This window comes from Chrysemys picta, chromosome 1 (genome assembly GCF_011386835.1).
Source record: "Chrysemys picta bellii isolate R12L10 chromosome 1, ASM1138683v2, whole genome shotgun sequence".
Classification (NCBI taxonomy): domain Eukaryota; kingdom Metazoa; phylum Chordata; order Testudines; family Emydidae; genus Chrysemys; species Chrysemys picta.
In genome coordinates, this window is record NC_088791.1 from 213,158,391 (window position 1) to 213,174,462 (window position 16,072).

Sequence of the window (16,072 nt, forward strand, 5' to 3'; positions counted from 1 at the left end):
CGTAGATGTTTGTCTCTGTCAGAAGGATCGGAGCAAATGCGGTTGTATCTTAGAGCTTGGCTGTAGACAATGGATCATGTGATGTGGTCTGGATGAAAGATGGAGGCATGTAGGTAAGTATAGCAATCCGTAGGATTCCGGTATAGGGTGGTGGTTATGTGGCCATTGCTTATTATCACTGTAGTGTCCATGAAGTGGACCTCTTTGTGTGGACTGATCCAGGCTGAGGTTGATGGTGGGATGGAAATTGTTGAAATCATGGTGGAATTCCGCAAGGGCTTCTTTTCCATGGGACCAGATGATGAAGATGTCATCAATGTAGCGCAAGTAGAGTAGGGGCGTTAGGGGACAAGAGCTGAGGGAGTGTTGTTCTAAGTCAGCCATAAAAATGTTGGTATACTGTGGGGCCATGCGGGTACTCATAGCAGTGCTGCTGACTTGTGTCTTTATGTGGCAAGATATGTATTTAATAGGGTAGAAGATGTATAGCTTTCGGGGTTTTTTTCTTTCCACTCTCTCAGTACAAATTGTGTGAGACTAGAGCGGCTCTGAGGATTCTTTACATTGTGTTAAGATGGAGGAGTCTCCTTCAATATCTTTTCTCCCACATTTCTTACAAATCTGGTTACAAACTTGACAAGTGAGTTTAATAGTATCTGACACGCAGAAGGCAAAGTATTTTGGGATAGGTAAATGAAGATTTACTAAAAATAATCCTTCATCTGTCTTTGTTAAATGCTCTACTTTTTTTTCTTTTAAAAGCAGCACTCGTAATGTTAAATTCTCTTTGAAACGTTAGTGTTTGGCAGCTTGCATTAACATTATTGAGTCTTAGGCTAGAAATGGAAATGAACCCTCTAATTTTCACAGGATGGTAGATGTTTTGGAGACCCAAAGATGTCAGTGGAATTTTAGCAGTTACTCTTTGAAGACAGGGTTATTTTTTATGTATTGTGAGGATGTTTTCCACCTCACCTTCAGCCATCCTATTCTTCAAATAGAGTAAATTCAGAATTTTAAGGGGGGGTACTTTATTTCCAAGTGCTTTCAGTTTCTTAACTATTTAACAATCACAGTGGGATGGATGGATGAAAATCTTGAATGTAATCACTATGCTAAAATGTAAGGAGCATGTTTCCCTCTTTTCTTCTCTGAATCTCTCTGTCTGAAGAGCAGCAGTGCAAATCAGCAAATGCTCCTTTGAACGTGGTGCATTTTTTGTCCCTCCTCTTTCTGCCAATCTCTTCCTGTGCATTTTCACCCTTCTTGTTTAATTGTCTTCCAACTTTCTTTAGAGCATTATGAAGCAGTCTTTCAAGGCACCCTGTTGTTACCCATTTCTTTCCTTTTCTAACTCCAGAGACCCTACATCATGATACCTATATATTAAACCATGGAGGGTGAGCCTGATGCAGCCGTAGAGCCTACTAGGGGGTGAGGGCTCTGGTTGGAGGTGTGGGCTCTGGGGTGGGGCTGGGGATGAGAGGTTTGGGATGCAGGAGGGTGCTCCGTGCTGGGATCGAGGGGTTTGGAGAGCGGGAAGGGGATCAGGGTTGGGGCAGACGGTTGGGGCGTGGGGAGAGGCTCAGGAGTGCAGGCTCCAAGCAACGCTTACCTCAAGTGGCTCCCGGAAGCAGTGGCGTCCCTTCTCTGGCTCCTACGCATGGAGCGGCCTCTGACCATGCTAGAGCGCTGAAGCGGGGCCGAGTGGCATGGTGCAACCCACGACTCGACACCCTGGAGCGGGGCAAGCCCCAGATCCTGCTCCCCAGCGGGAGCTCGCGGGACGACTGAAAACAGTTAGGCTTGCGGGATATAGTTTGCCTGCCCCAGATTAGGTTGTTACCAGACAAATATGTGCTGCCATTGACCATCCAGTGGAACTTTCCTTAATTTTTGCTTGGCAAATCCCTTTCCCTCATTGGGAAGAGGACTTCTGTTGTTTCTGTTTTCTACTCCTTTTCTTTTGAGGTGTTGGTGATGCTGGGGGTGAGGAGCTTGGGGCATGGTTCTTTCTCCCCCCTTCCCACGCCCAATAGTGCTCATTCTCAAGTGCTTGTCATAGTAGTTTTCCTTAGTAGGAGCAGCAGAGGAGGGAAAATAACATGACTTCAGTTGTTTTCATTCTGCTGGTAGGGACATGCTATATGCAGGAGCGGCAGAGATATGATGTCTCACAGTTATAGGTGTTGGGGTGACGATGGACAGTTTCTCTTCTCTCTGTAGATTGACCCTGAATGTAGCCTGTCCCCAACATGAATGTGGAAGGAAACTTACTGAAATAATTGCTATTTTCACTCTGCTGCTGCTACTCCTGTTTATGGAAATTTTAGTAGGGTTCAGGGATTAACCTGTATTTCATGTAGAGCACACTTCTGTGTCAGTACTGCTGTGCCTGAAGATTGCCAGCAGGATCCAACAATGTGGGAATGGCACTAATGTTTTTGGACAGGGCTGTAAATGCCCACTCAACATTTGAACTTGAGGTAGGCTGCATTTTTTTTTTCCTTTCTGTGCTATCAGTTAAGGAATGAGGAGAATGAGCTGCATACAGAATCCCCTCTAGTAATTTTCAGTTAAAATGATAGTTGTCAAGATGTGAGGCTTAGAGTGGGGACAACATTATGATTAGAGCCCTATCAGATTACAATCCATTTGGTAAATTTCACAAAGAAAGGATTTAAAAAATCTTAAATTTCCTGGTGGTGTAACTGTGGGGGTCCTGACCCAAAAGAGGGTATATGGGGTGGGGGGAAAGAGGGGGCTATCACAAGGCTAATGTAGCGGGATTGCAGTATTGTCACTCTTACTTCTGCACTGACCTCAGAGCTGGGTGGCCAGTACATGGCGGCTGCTGGCCGGACGCCCAGCTGTGAAGGCAGCATTACCACCACCAGCAGCAGAGAAGGAAAGGTGGGAATACTGCAACCCCCTATAATAGTCAGATTTCACAGGGGAGACCAGATTTCATGGTCCATGATGCATTTTTCATGGCCACGAATTTAGTAGGGCCCTAATTATGACCACTGTCTTAAACCTGTGACACTTGGCATACCAGGTATGAGCCATTTTTGTGTCTTAATAATATTTAAATATAATCAGTTTGGTAATTTTTAAGTTTTATAGAAATGATTTTCGAAAATTAGTGGTTTCTTAAATTTATCACCACTGTAATATATTTCAGTTTTAAATACTTTGTGCCAACAACCCATTTAGTTTTTAAATTAAATACAGAAAACTAATTTAATGTAATGACTGTTGCAGGAAATTCAGAGTTAAGGGCAATTTTATTAAATTAATATAAAAACATTCACACCTCAAAGTTAATGGCTTGGCTTAAACTGGAAAAAGCCAGAAATTTCAGTGTTAAGGCTGAAACGCTTACCCATTTAAGTAAATCCTAGATATTGAATAAGGTTTTTTTTTTTTTCTGATTAGGTGTCTTCCCAAATCCCTATAAGGTGGTGTCCCATCATACTCTTACTTTTCAATTTCCTACTCCCATGTATATTTTGCCATTAAATAGTTAGCACATATGTAATGCCTTCCATCTGAGAAGCACCGAGTGCTTAATATGCAGTTGAGCCTTAACAACCACCCAACACGTACGGAAGTATTTGCTCAACTGTGCTTCTGATGGCCTTAATATTTTGCACTCCCATGTATATTTTGCACTTCATCAGACTTGTTATCTAGTTAGGCCTCACAAATAGCACTATGATGTAGATAAAAAATAATTATCTCCATTTTACAGTGGGGGAAGATATAGACTAAGTCACTTGATCAAAATGCTTTGTTTCCATGAACAACCTAATAGAGAGAATTGAAATACTTTCACCTTCTACTATAACAAGCTTTTAAAAAATATTGCTTTATAAAGGCCTTTTGAGTCTTATTTTTTTTAAGATAAAGAAGTTTCTCTTCCTTTCAGATGCCTTTAATATCTTAAGTGTTTGTTTTGTGCTCTCCAGTTATATGTTCTTATGGGGATCACTATGGAAAGAAACATGCAATGTGACTAGCTTTTGGAGGCATTACATAATTATCTGACCATAGAGTGATGTAAAATCAATAGAATATATATAGTATTATCTCATTTGCACATTAATCTGCTTTTAGCACCAGAAATTTGAAATAAATGTATCATCTTACACTTGATATCTAGAAACTTGTTCTAGCTGCATTTTTGTTGGTTAAATTGATTTTCAAGGCTGTAAAACAAAACAAGTGATTTAAAACGGGATGTTTTCTGCAAAGGGTGGCCCACGGAAGGGTTTTTTTTGTAGATAATTTATTTTCATTAACATTTAACAAATTGATATTAATGTTAAGGTTCATCTGGTCTGGAAAAGCTTGTATTCTGTAAACTCTTAGAAATAACACTTTCTGCTTTGATTCCTTTTTTTTCAGGTGATTCATGGCAGGGGACGTGGAAGGGTTTAGCTCCGCCATCCATGATACCAGTGTCTCTGCTGGGTTCAGAGCACTGTATGAGGAGGGATTGCTTCTTGACGTCACTCTTGTCATTGAAGACCACCAGTTTCAGGCCCATAAAGCCCTGCTTGCCACCCAGAGTGATTACTTCAGGATTATGTTCACAGCCGACATGAGGGAGCGAGATCAAGATAAAATCCATTTGAAAGGTCTGACTGCCACAGGCTTCAGCCACGTCCTCCAATTCATGTACTACGGAAACATTGAACTGAGCATGAACACTGTTCATGAGATTCTGCAGGCTGCCATGTATGTTCAGCTTATAGAGGTGGTGAAGTTCTGCTGCTCTTTTCTTTTAGCAAAAATCTGCTTAGAAAACTGTGCAGAAATTATGAGACTATTAGATGATTTTGGTGTAAACATCGATGGAGTCAGGGAAAAGTTGGACTCCTTTCTGCTAGAAAATTTTGTGCCACTCATGTCCAGACCTGACTTCTTGTCCTATCTGAGCTTTGAAAAGCTTATGTCTTATTTGGATAATGATCATCTGAGCAGGTTTCCAGAGATAGAGCTGTACGAGGCTGTTCAGGCTTGGCTGCGGCATGATAGAAGACGCTGGAGACATACCGACACCATCATTCAGAACATCAGGTTTTGTTTGATGACACCATCCAGTGTTTTTGAGAAGGTTGGTGCATTTGAAAGCAATAGGCAGGATTCATCATTTAGCTAGGGCAGCATGCCGTTAAATAGGTAAGATTCCCAAACCTGTTAGGAGGGGGAAAAAAAGACAGAGCATTGATATATATATATATTTTTTTTTTTTCTCTGGCAAATAACATATATAGAGGATCTAATATCTGAAAGTAATGTCTTCTACTTTTAGAAAATAGCATGTTTTATAACTGGAGAACTTGTAGGTTTATCGTGTTTGTTTGTAAATGATTTCTTATAATGAGGACATTTTAAGTAAGTTCATCCATATGAAGTTCAGTTTATTTCAGTCATTCTTATTGCTGTCCACATCTTGATTTTTTTTTTTTAAACTCTTGGGAGGCCCAAAGTGGATAGGGCCTAGTGTGTATATACTTGATCATAAGGTGGTTTGTTTATAAGCCGACCCCCCCAAGATGGATAAGTAAAAATGGAAAAATTTTATGACCCGTTCATAAGCTGACCCTATAATTCAGGGGTCAGCAAACTTTGGCTCCCAGGCCATCAGGATAAGCTGTTGGTGGGCCAAGATGGTTTGTTTATCTCGAGCGTCCGAAGGCACCGGGGTAAACCTAAATAAACAAAGTGTCCCAGTGCGCCAGCTTCTTACCCTGACGGGCCGGGACAGCAACTGGTGGGGAAATTTTTTTGGGGAGAGAAGTTGGGGGTCAGGGGAGTAACCCCTGTGACCACCCCCCACGTGACCCTAGCCCGGGACCTCCACGCTCTCCCCATCCCATCCCTTTCCACCTTATCTGGGGAGGGCCAGGGAGGATGTCTCTGGCCTGGCTGGAGCTGCTCTGGCAGGCTGGGCCGCGGAGCCGCAGCCTGCTCCAGCAGGCCAGACTGGGTGGTGCGGCTGCAGCATGTTCCAGCGGGCTGGGCCAGGCGGCACGGCTGCAGCGTGCTTCGGCAGGCCGGGCGGCATGGCCACAGCCTGCTCTGGGGGGCAGGGCCGAGTGGCATGGCTGCAGCGTGCCAGCCCTGGAGCTGCAGCTGCTTCTGAGGCTGGGGGGAGAGCAGTGTGGCCAGAAGCGGAGAGACTCTGGCCCCACCTCTTCCCTTCTGTCTCTGCTGGCTGTGCTGCCTCTCCTTGCTCCCTCTGTTGGGGGGAGGGGCCGTGACCCACCTCTCCCTTTCTATACCTGTTCAGAAGCCGACCCCCTCCTCTGGTGCTTCCCTTTTTTTACTAAAAGAATTCGGCTTATAAATGAGTATATACGGTATTTTATTGTAATTGGGCATCAGCATAATCAAAATCAATTCTCACTGACTTTTAGTTTTAGATAGATATTGTGTACATGTTTTTTAAAAATCTACACTTTAATTGAGGTCACTAGATACTTTGGTGATGGGTGCTATAAATGAATGTTATAAAAGAAGAAAACTGTATACCTATTACTCAACATTTGGTTTATGTTAAAATAGTAAGGTGAAATTTTCAGAAGTTCCTAAGTCTCATTGAAAGGCAATGGTATTTAGGCTCCAAAGTCACTAAGGCACTTCTTGTAGGAGAATATCTTTGAGATTGTATGCATGCATGCAAGCTTTTTAATTAATTAGTTAATGGAGATATCCTATCTCCTAGAACTGGAAGGGACCTTGAAAGGTCATCGAGTCCAGCCCCCTGCCTTCACTAGCAGGACCATGTACTGATTTTGCCCCAGATCCCTAAGTGGCCCCCTCAACGATTGAACTCACAACTCTGGGTTTAGCAGGCCAATGCTCAAACCACTGAGCTATCCCTCCCCCCTGTCTGATCCTCCTCTCTTGTATAACTCCACAAACTTCAATGGAGCTGGAGAGATTGACAGTAGATCTGGACTAGCATAACTTCAAAAAAAAATTCATTTACTGAGAGAATTTTTAAAAAGTCATTGCTTTGATTGGGCAGAAAAAATACTTAGAGAGCTCCTATTTCAGCAATTAACTGATATTCTTGGGCTCTTATTCTCCTCTTGGTTACACAAGTGCAATTTTAATGTAGTGAGTAGAATTTGATCTATGGAGTAATATCTGTTCCTGCTGCCACTTTGCTTTGTTGATTTTTATTTCACTATAAACACAGTTATGCATGCTCAGGAAATAAAATTTTGGGTAAACAAGCAGCAAGGAGCAACTTCTTCCAAATTCAGTCACCACTTATCAGCCTAAAGGGTCCAGTACAGAATAAACACTGTTCTTACAGCCAGATTTTAATTTCAAAATACTTATTATTCTACTCCATAACAGTAAAAAATATTTTTCTTAATCTATACTTTTTACGCAGTTAAAGTCAATATTCTTTTGTATTGCTGTATAAAAATGTATAGTACAGAATGGGTCTTCATTAATATTGAAACTTTTGTTGTCTGCACAAAGTGTGTACAGTTCTGAAAACAAACTTTGAAATAACAAGTTGGTGTTCCTTTCCATATTGGATTTGTTCAATTTACAAATAAAATGTAGATTTTTTTTTTTAACCTGCAATTGAAAACTAGCACTTGCAGTGGGTTTTTTGTCTTGTGCATCAGCACCTGTAGTAAATATTCAGAAATCGGGAGTAAGAGTCCTGATCCTGCAAAGACTTACACACACGCTTAATTTTGCACGCTACATGTAGTCCCATTGACATTTGCTAACTATTTTGTTGTTTGTCTATAATTTACTTATAGTTCCTTGGATCCCAAAAGTGCTTCACTAATCAAATCAGATATCATATATAGCCTCAAAGATCAGAAGAGGGTCCGTCAATTGCCAAATAAATAGTGTAAAAAACATTTCAAGCTTCTGAAAGAGCAAGTATTTATCAATAATAGAAAATTACCCCCCAAAAAAGCGTCTCAGTGTAGCTGAGGGACACAAGTTAGTGAAAGCACAGGTATGCAAAACAAGAATCCTTTAATTAAGCTGATGTGAGGGTTTTTCTTCACCGTGACGTGTACGGTCCGTCATTATTTTGAGTTTCGTTGTTTTTGCCAAATTCTCCTTGGATTAATATATTTAAATGTGGTGGTTTGGAGTGGGTTTTTTTTGGGGGTGGGGGGGTATGTAATTTGCTTTGTAGTTCAGCTTTGGTATTGGCATCTGGTAAATACAATATTTATTCAGTAGACCTGTTCTGAGTTAGACTGTCTCACTTAAGTAGTTCCGAAATTTTAGTGGAGGTACATGGGTGAACAGAGGTTTGCAGGATTTGGCCCTTTCTGTGTAAAAATGTATATTTAAGCACTAATACCTAAATTTATCAGAATTTTTTTTTTATGTATAAGAAGCAGCAAATTACATTAGAGATGTTTGCTACATTTTCATTTTGTTTTCTTCTGAACGGATTGTAATAATTGTGTAGTTTACTTACTTTACATTAAAAAGCAACAGTGTGTCCTGTGGCACCTTTAAGACTAACAGATGTATTGGAGCATAAGCTTTCGTGGGTGAATGCCCACTTCGTCGGATGCATGTGCCTATACTAACCTGTAGGCATATATAGAATAAATATAACTTAAATACATTTTTTTAAAAATGACTTAAATGTTGCATTAGATTAAAGAGACAAGGTGGGTGAGGTAATACCTTTTATTGGACCAAATGACAGGTTTTGGATTTTATCCAGAGCTCTTCATCAGGTCTGGGAAACAAAAGCGTGGCAGCTAAATACAAGGTGGAACAGATTGTTTAGCATAAAGAGTTAACAGATTATAAAAGACCATTCAAGGTGAAGTGGGCAGTTAACACATCTGCAATTGTAGCCCAAAGGAGGGTTAGTGGGTTATAGATTGTTGTAAGGAGCCATAAATCCAGTGTCCTTTATTAAGTCCATGATTTTTAGGCTATCCGTCTACACTACGCAGCTTTTAGCAACAGCTACAGCCGTGCCGCTAAAAGGCACTCAGTGTAGCTGCCGTTTGTCGGCAGGAGAGAGCTCTCCCGCTGACAAAAAAAACTTCCACCCCCAATGAGCGGCATTTGCATTGTCCTCAGGTGAGGGCTCCTGCTGACAAAGTGCTGTTCACACATTGGCAAAACTTTTGTCTTTCACGGGTGGGTGGGTTTTTTGTTTTGTTTTTTAACACCTCTGAACAACAAAAGTTTTGTCTTTCACTTACCAGTGTAGACAAACCCTTAGGCCTTGTCTACACTGCCACTTTACAGCTCTGAAACTTTCTCGCTCGGGGTGCGGGTGAAAAAAACACACACACACACACACCCGCCCCGGTGTGCTGCAAGTTTCAGTGCTGTAAAGTGGCAGTATAGACAGTGCACCCAATGCTGGTAACTACTCCCCTCGTGGGGGATGTTTTTTATTACTCCAGTGTCTAAGGGCTAGTCTACACTAGAATCGCTACAGCGGTGCAGCTATAGCACTGCTAGTGCAGATGCACTATGCCAGTGGGAGACAGCTCTCCCATTGACATAATTACTCAGTCTCCCCAAGAGATGGTAGGTATATCGGCAGGAGAGCTTCTCCCACCAACATAGCATAGTCCACACTGGCGCTTAGGTTAGTGTAACTTATGTCACTCGGGGGCCAGGGGTGGCGTTTCCACAACCCTGAAGAACTTAAGTTATACCGAAGTAAGCGCTAGTGTGTATAAACCCTAATGAAGTTATGAATTTCAGCTCCCAGGCTCTTCTTTTGAAGGTGTTGTGCAGGTTTTCTTTGAAAATGAGAACTGAGAGGACAGATATGGAGTGAATGTTTTTTTAAAAGTGCTCACCCACGGGTGATAGGGTGTGTTTTTTTGTCTTTTATTATTTTTCTGTGAGTTCATTCAAGAGTGTAATAATTGTCTGGTTGTTATTGGGGCATTTAGTGCACTGGATAAGGTATACCACAGGTTGATAAGTATGTGTAGGACCCATGGATCTTGAAAGATACGTTATGGGAGGTATTGAATTTCATAGCAATGTAGATATGTGTTCGTGTTTTACATCCGTTATGGTAGGGTCTGGTGCCATTTTGAGTTGGTGTGTCCTGGTATGTGGGGAGCTTGCTTCTGATGATGAGCTTGGCAAGGTTGGGGGAAAGATTTCTTTCAGGATGTCCAATAAAAGATATTACCTCACCTACCTTGTTGTTGTAATATCCTGGGACTAACATTGCTACAACAATACTGTAAAACCACGTTAGATTAATGCATTTCCACCCCACTAATACTGAAGACTAAGGGTCAGATTCTGCAAGTTGCTGAGCAGTCTGGTCTTGATATTGCAAAGCACTTGTGTACAAGCCTAACTTTAATTACGAGTTGTCCCATTGGTTACCAACTGATAGGGTTTGCAGTGTGCTCTATAGGTATGTCTACACACCAAAGAAAAACCTGCAGTTGGCTAATGCCAACTGACTTGGGCTTGTGGGGTTCAGGTTGCAGGGCTGTTTCATTGCTGTGTAGACTTCTGGGCTCAGGCTGGAGCGCAGGCTTTCGGGTCCTGCAAAGTGGGAGGGTCCCAGACCTCAGGCTCCAGCCCAAGCCTGAAAGTCTACACGGCAATGAAACAGTCTCAAATCTCGAATTGGCTGGCACAGGCCAGCCGCGGGTGTCTAGCTTCTGTGTAGACATAGAATCATAGAAGATTAGAGTTGGAAGAGACCTCAGGAAGTCATGTAGTCTAACCCCCTGCTCAAAGCAGGACCAACCCCAACTAAAGCATACCAGTCAGGGCTTTGTCAAGCCTTGTATACCCTGTAAGTCAGCAGAATTGGGCTTTGTCAGACCCAGGGAAAGTAAATACTAGATTTGAGGGCTCACCACTGAAATTGCTCTTCCCCTAATCACACTCTTTTAGGGACGTACGTTTGAGTAGCATGTGGCCCTCAGAGAGCACCTTACACCTGTGCCCCAGAGTTTACATGTCTTCAAATACATTTATAGGTGTAACTGCTGCTGGTAGTTGTGATCTATAGAGACTTTCATGGTATGTGTTCTGCATACTGTAGATATGACCTCTTTATATTTTACCTTGTCAGTTGACAAACGCCTGCCATAATAAAATACAAGGAAAGAGGCCATCTCCAAGGCATTCATGACAGCATAATAACGCGCTTTATAGTTTTTCATGGAAACCAACTCCATGAACTGCATCTAGAAACTAATGTAAATTTCCAGAATACAACCTAACATCTTTTTTTCACTGTTAGGTAAGAATGCCACTGTATTGTCTATCAGCTGAAGTTTTAGTTGTCCGTAGCACCAATTAGATCACAGTGAATAATCCAGCAGGCAAGTGACAAAGGTTCAGCTAATTATGACAAGGTTGACATCTGTAAAAAATAAGTTGCAATCTTTTATGTGTAAAAAAACATGTACATTTATATTGTTATATTAATGGCTTAGAACCAGGGTGGATTTGATTTAAATCAATTTGATTTAAATCATGATTTAAATCAATTTGATTTAAATCATGATTTAAATCATGAGTCAGGAAGACTCGATTTAATCATGGTTTTGTACATAAAATTGCATTCGTGTTGGTTGTTATAACCTTAATACATATTCTTCACAATTCAGAGATAGATGGAGGTTTCCATTTTAGAAGGTACACACTATACATTTTTAAACAGTGATTTATTTTGAAAACTTTTCAGATTAGCGCTACAGCTATATCAGAAAATGAATGATTGTTTGTTTATTTCATGTACCAAAGGTAATTGAAGCCGATATTTATGAAGTTACTGGGAGGTGAACGATCTCCAATTCAACAGATTAATCATTAATATTTGGAGGATTTTCTTGCCATGCTGTATTAGGAGGAGACATTTAAATTGTTTTATTTAACTAAAACAACATTATTATGTATTCTGGATTTTTTCTTCAACAGCAAACATATAATATTTTAACAAAACAAGCATATGTCCCTCCCTTCTCACATTTATCTCTAGACTTCTCCTTGTCCAGATCTATTCCACCCCCAATAATCTTCTATTCATTGAACATTTTGAAACTTTTCACTTTTAGAGAGAGGTAAGGGATTGACTCTGTATACACAAATTTGCAGAGGGACAATAGAGTTGAGGTCTGTTATTTCTCACCTCTATATATTATTTATTTATTTTAAAACATATTTGCTGTTAACAAGCAAGTTACCTCTGGAGACACAAATCCACAGTTTGAGAACTGCAAAACTAAGCATCTCTGATGGTATCTTCTAGACTGAGCACTGAGTCCCATTGGGTAGATAGAAAGATTAACCGAAATAATCTATAATGAAGCCTGTGGAACCCCATAAGATTGGGTCCCTAATCCATGAACTATTGGAACTCATTTACAAAACTTTTCTTAAACATTACATGAATATATTGTGTCATACTATAGAATTAGAATTTATAATCCCTATTCCATGATTAGATATCTTTGAGCTATAATATATCTTTAGATAGGTTTTTTCCTCAAAAAGCATTTTATCAAAAAAATCTGATTTAAATTAAAAAAAATTTTTTTTTTAAATCATTAATTTTTATCCACCCTGCTTAGGACAATTTTTTCCCTATGCATACATGAAAAAAATGGCCACTGTTCTATCAGAACATCCAGAAAGCATCAAAGGATCTAACGAAACACCCCTCGAAACAAAAGAAAGGAAACTCTTATGTGGAGGGGGCAAATACAGCTTGCACAGTTTCCTCTTGAAGCTTTGACCAACCAACATAATCTCATACATGGAGCTCCTTATTATACATTACACAACAGTACAGTTGTCTGAAATTAATTTGTTGTCACTATATGCATTTCTAGAGTTATATAAATATAAAAATATATGGAGATATACCTATCTCATAGACCTGGAAGGGACCCTGAAAGGTCATCGAGTCGAGCCCCCTGCCTTCACTAGCAGGACCAAGTACTGATTTTTGCCCCAGATTCCTAAGTGGTCCCCTCAAGGATTGAACTCACAACCCTGGGTTTAGCAGGCCAATGCTCAAACCACTGAGCGAGCCCTCTCCCCAAGTTCTTATCTCTGTAGTATGTAAAAATATAATTATGTAACTCAATTATGTAAGTTTCAGTTAGGATACTTGGTAAAGTGGCCCCACCAGCCCTACTTCTTCTTCTTATGTCATCAGTATTTCTAGAATAACAGATCTCTAGTAATGTAGGGTATTTTTTTTTTTTTTTAAGTTTTCTAATGCTTTGAAGAACTCTGGCTTGACATTCTTTTGTTTCCCCACGGAACAGGTGTGTCGTGTTTTCCCATTCTAACCTGCCAATGTGGCTAGACCCTGTCCTGGAGGAACCACCTTTTAGTATGAGAAAGGTAGTTCTGTACCCACTAAACCATTGGCCTCTATGCTAAAAAGAAGGCAAATAGTACAAACAATGGTGATTATTTTTTGGTGTGCACCTATAGGAGCTGAAATGAATCCACCCATCATCTCATTACACACAGATGACAAAACAGTCGTTAGATGGCAGCAACTTTAGCTCACCATTGACTTGGGATGGACATGAAACAGGCAATCTGGAAGTACAAACTGATGCATCTCATTGATAAAACAGACTAGTTGCAGGAAACTTAGTTGACAATGAGAAATGTTCTTAGAGTAAGCAGGATGTCATTCAGTTCAGTATAGATGTTGTTTTTTCTGTGTATTATGTGCAAATATTAATATCCAATATTTATACATACAGGAGATGAATATCCTTAGAATGGATTTTTAAAAAGCTTAATAGTCAGGTCACTGTTAGGAATATTACAACTATGAATGAAAATATTCTTCTGTTGTATTAACTAATGTATGAGTAACATATACAGTGTTTCAAAGGATGATGTCAATTAGATACAGAAATTTCATGGCCAGGAAAATTATGATTTATTTGGTGGTAGTACCCTAAAATGGGATGAATATGGAAGCTATAACGTCAAAGCAACTGTGTCAATTCTCATGCATATCTGCTCTCCAACATCTTCTATTTAAGTCTCAGTCCCATGTTACAAGCAGAACACTAATCATTTAACCCAGTCTACGCCTTCAAGAGAACCTCTCCCAGCCCAATATGTTTTGATAGAACTAAAAAATGTGTCCCTGTTTTTCTTCCCAAATGTCCCAGTTTATAGTTTGTGTTGACAGATATGCTATCTATTTGTATAACTAGAGACTTTACCATGATTTAGAAAATAACCTAATGAAATCTTCCTTTCTTTATAAAGATACTTGGCCAGCATTGCAAATGTAAATATTAACAGTAATTCCAGGACCTAGCATTCCTGTGAACTAGATGCTTCAGTTTTAAGTGTTTTTTAGCAAGTTGCCTATTTTAAAATATTTTTGTCCAGAAGAGCATCTTAGTAAAAACTCACTTAATTTTAATAGCCCCTTTTTCCTTCTTTGCCTTTCTTCAGCTCTCCTGTCCCTGTCATCTTAGGCATTCAGGGCAGCGTGGCTTGAACAACCACAGAAAATAGGGGCATGAGAGAACTAAAGATATATGAGGGCGGAGTATTGTAAGAAAGAGAAACAAGCAACAAAGAAGGGAACAATGACTAAGGCCATGTCTACACTACCAATTTTTGTCGACAAAAGTGATGCTGACACCCAAAAGGTGACATAATAAAAATCGGAATTTCATATTCACGCTTGCTCCCTCTGTTGGCAGATCGCGTACACATGGGGGCATCATCATCAACAGTGTGAGCATTGCACTGTGGGCACCTATCCACAGTCCAGCTTGACACCTTCTGTCACTAGGTGTTGTGGAAAGGTGGATCTTGGGACCTGGCTAAATGTGATGCATTGATTTGTGTCCCAGCACTCCATGGGCTTCCGGCTTTCTTTCATGGCATTTCTGAAGCGGTCATTCTCTGCTGTGCACCCTGGCATCTTTGTGAGAAGGGGTAGACCCTGCACTGCCCTCCTATGCTCTGTTAACTGTCATGAAGACATCGTGGATGGCAGTGCAGTTAATCGTCAAGTTCCTAACTGAAGAAGACTTGCAGGCGCCCGACATTCTGAGTGACATGGATAGGAGCAACTTTAGATTGCTTTTGACATTCACAGAGCAGCTGCATAAGGTAGACTGTCATTTTTGAGCTTGGGAAACAAGCATTGAATGGTGGGATCGTATCGTCATGCAGGTGTGGGATGAAGAGCAGTAGCTACAGAACTTTCAGATGCGGAAAGCCACCTTCCTGGAACTGTGTGTGGAGCTTGCCCCAGACCTGTGGCGCAAGGACACCATAATGAGAGCTGCCCTCTCAGTAGAGAAGCATGTGGCAATCACTGTGTGGATGCTGGCGACTCCAGACTGCTACTGGTCGGTCGCGAATCAATTTGGAGTGTGGAAGTCGACTGTTGGGGCTGCATTAATGCAAGTGTGCAAGGCAATAAGTGGCATCCTGCTATGAAGGACACTGAGGCCATGGCTACACTTGCAGATGTAGAGCGCTTTGGGTTAAACCAGCCTTCGGAGAGCGCACCAGGGAAAGCACTCCAGTCTGTCCACACTGACAGCTGCAAGCGCTCTGGTGTGGCCACATTCGTGCACTTGAAGCGGCATTTGGAGTGATGCATTATGGGCAGCTATCCCACAGAGCACCTCTTCCCATTCTGGCATTGTGGCTTGTGGGAAGGGGGTGTGGGGTGTGGGACATTCTGGATCCTGTCCCAATGCCCCGTGATGTATCGCTTTGCATCCCAGCAATCCCTGTGTTTCTGTCCATATTTGGCGCCATCTTTCAACGGTTTCTGTGCAGAGCGTGCTTTGTCTTCCCTTTTGGTTTGCGGGAATGGAGCCTGAACTGCTGCGGAACATGCTGACAAGTCTCGCCAGCACATCTTGTTTGGCAGTCGAGTTATTGCTTAAATTCCAAAATGACAGTGAGGAGTCCGAAGATATCGAGTCGCGTAACGCATACGACAAGTAATTGCTTGTCTCATTCACAGACATGCTCTCCACGGTGGAACGCTGCTTTTGGCCTCGGGAAACAAGCACTGAGTGGTGGGATCCCA

General features: G+C 41.2%; 1 protein-coding gene across 4 annotated transcripts in view; it reads left to right on the top strand.

Moving 5' to 3' along the window:
- KLHL15 (kelch like family member 15) overlaps nucleotides 1–16,072 on the top strand; it is a 45,606-nt gene that overhangs the window by 10,679 nt on the left and 18,855 nt on the right. For all 4 annotated transcript variants that reach the window (XM_065579415.1, XM_005281548.5, XM_065579429.1 and 1 more), the window contains one exon: nucleotides 4,411–5,122. In XM_065579415.1, the coding sequence (XP_065435487.1) occupies nucleotides 4,418–5,122 (705 nt within the window). In that variant the 5' untranslated portion in view covers nucleotides 4,411–4,417. The remainder of the gene's footprint in view (nucleotides 1–4,410; nucleotides 5,123–16,072) is intronic.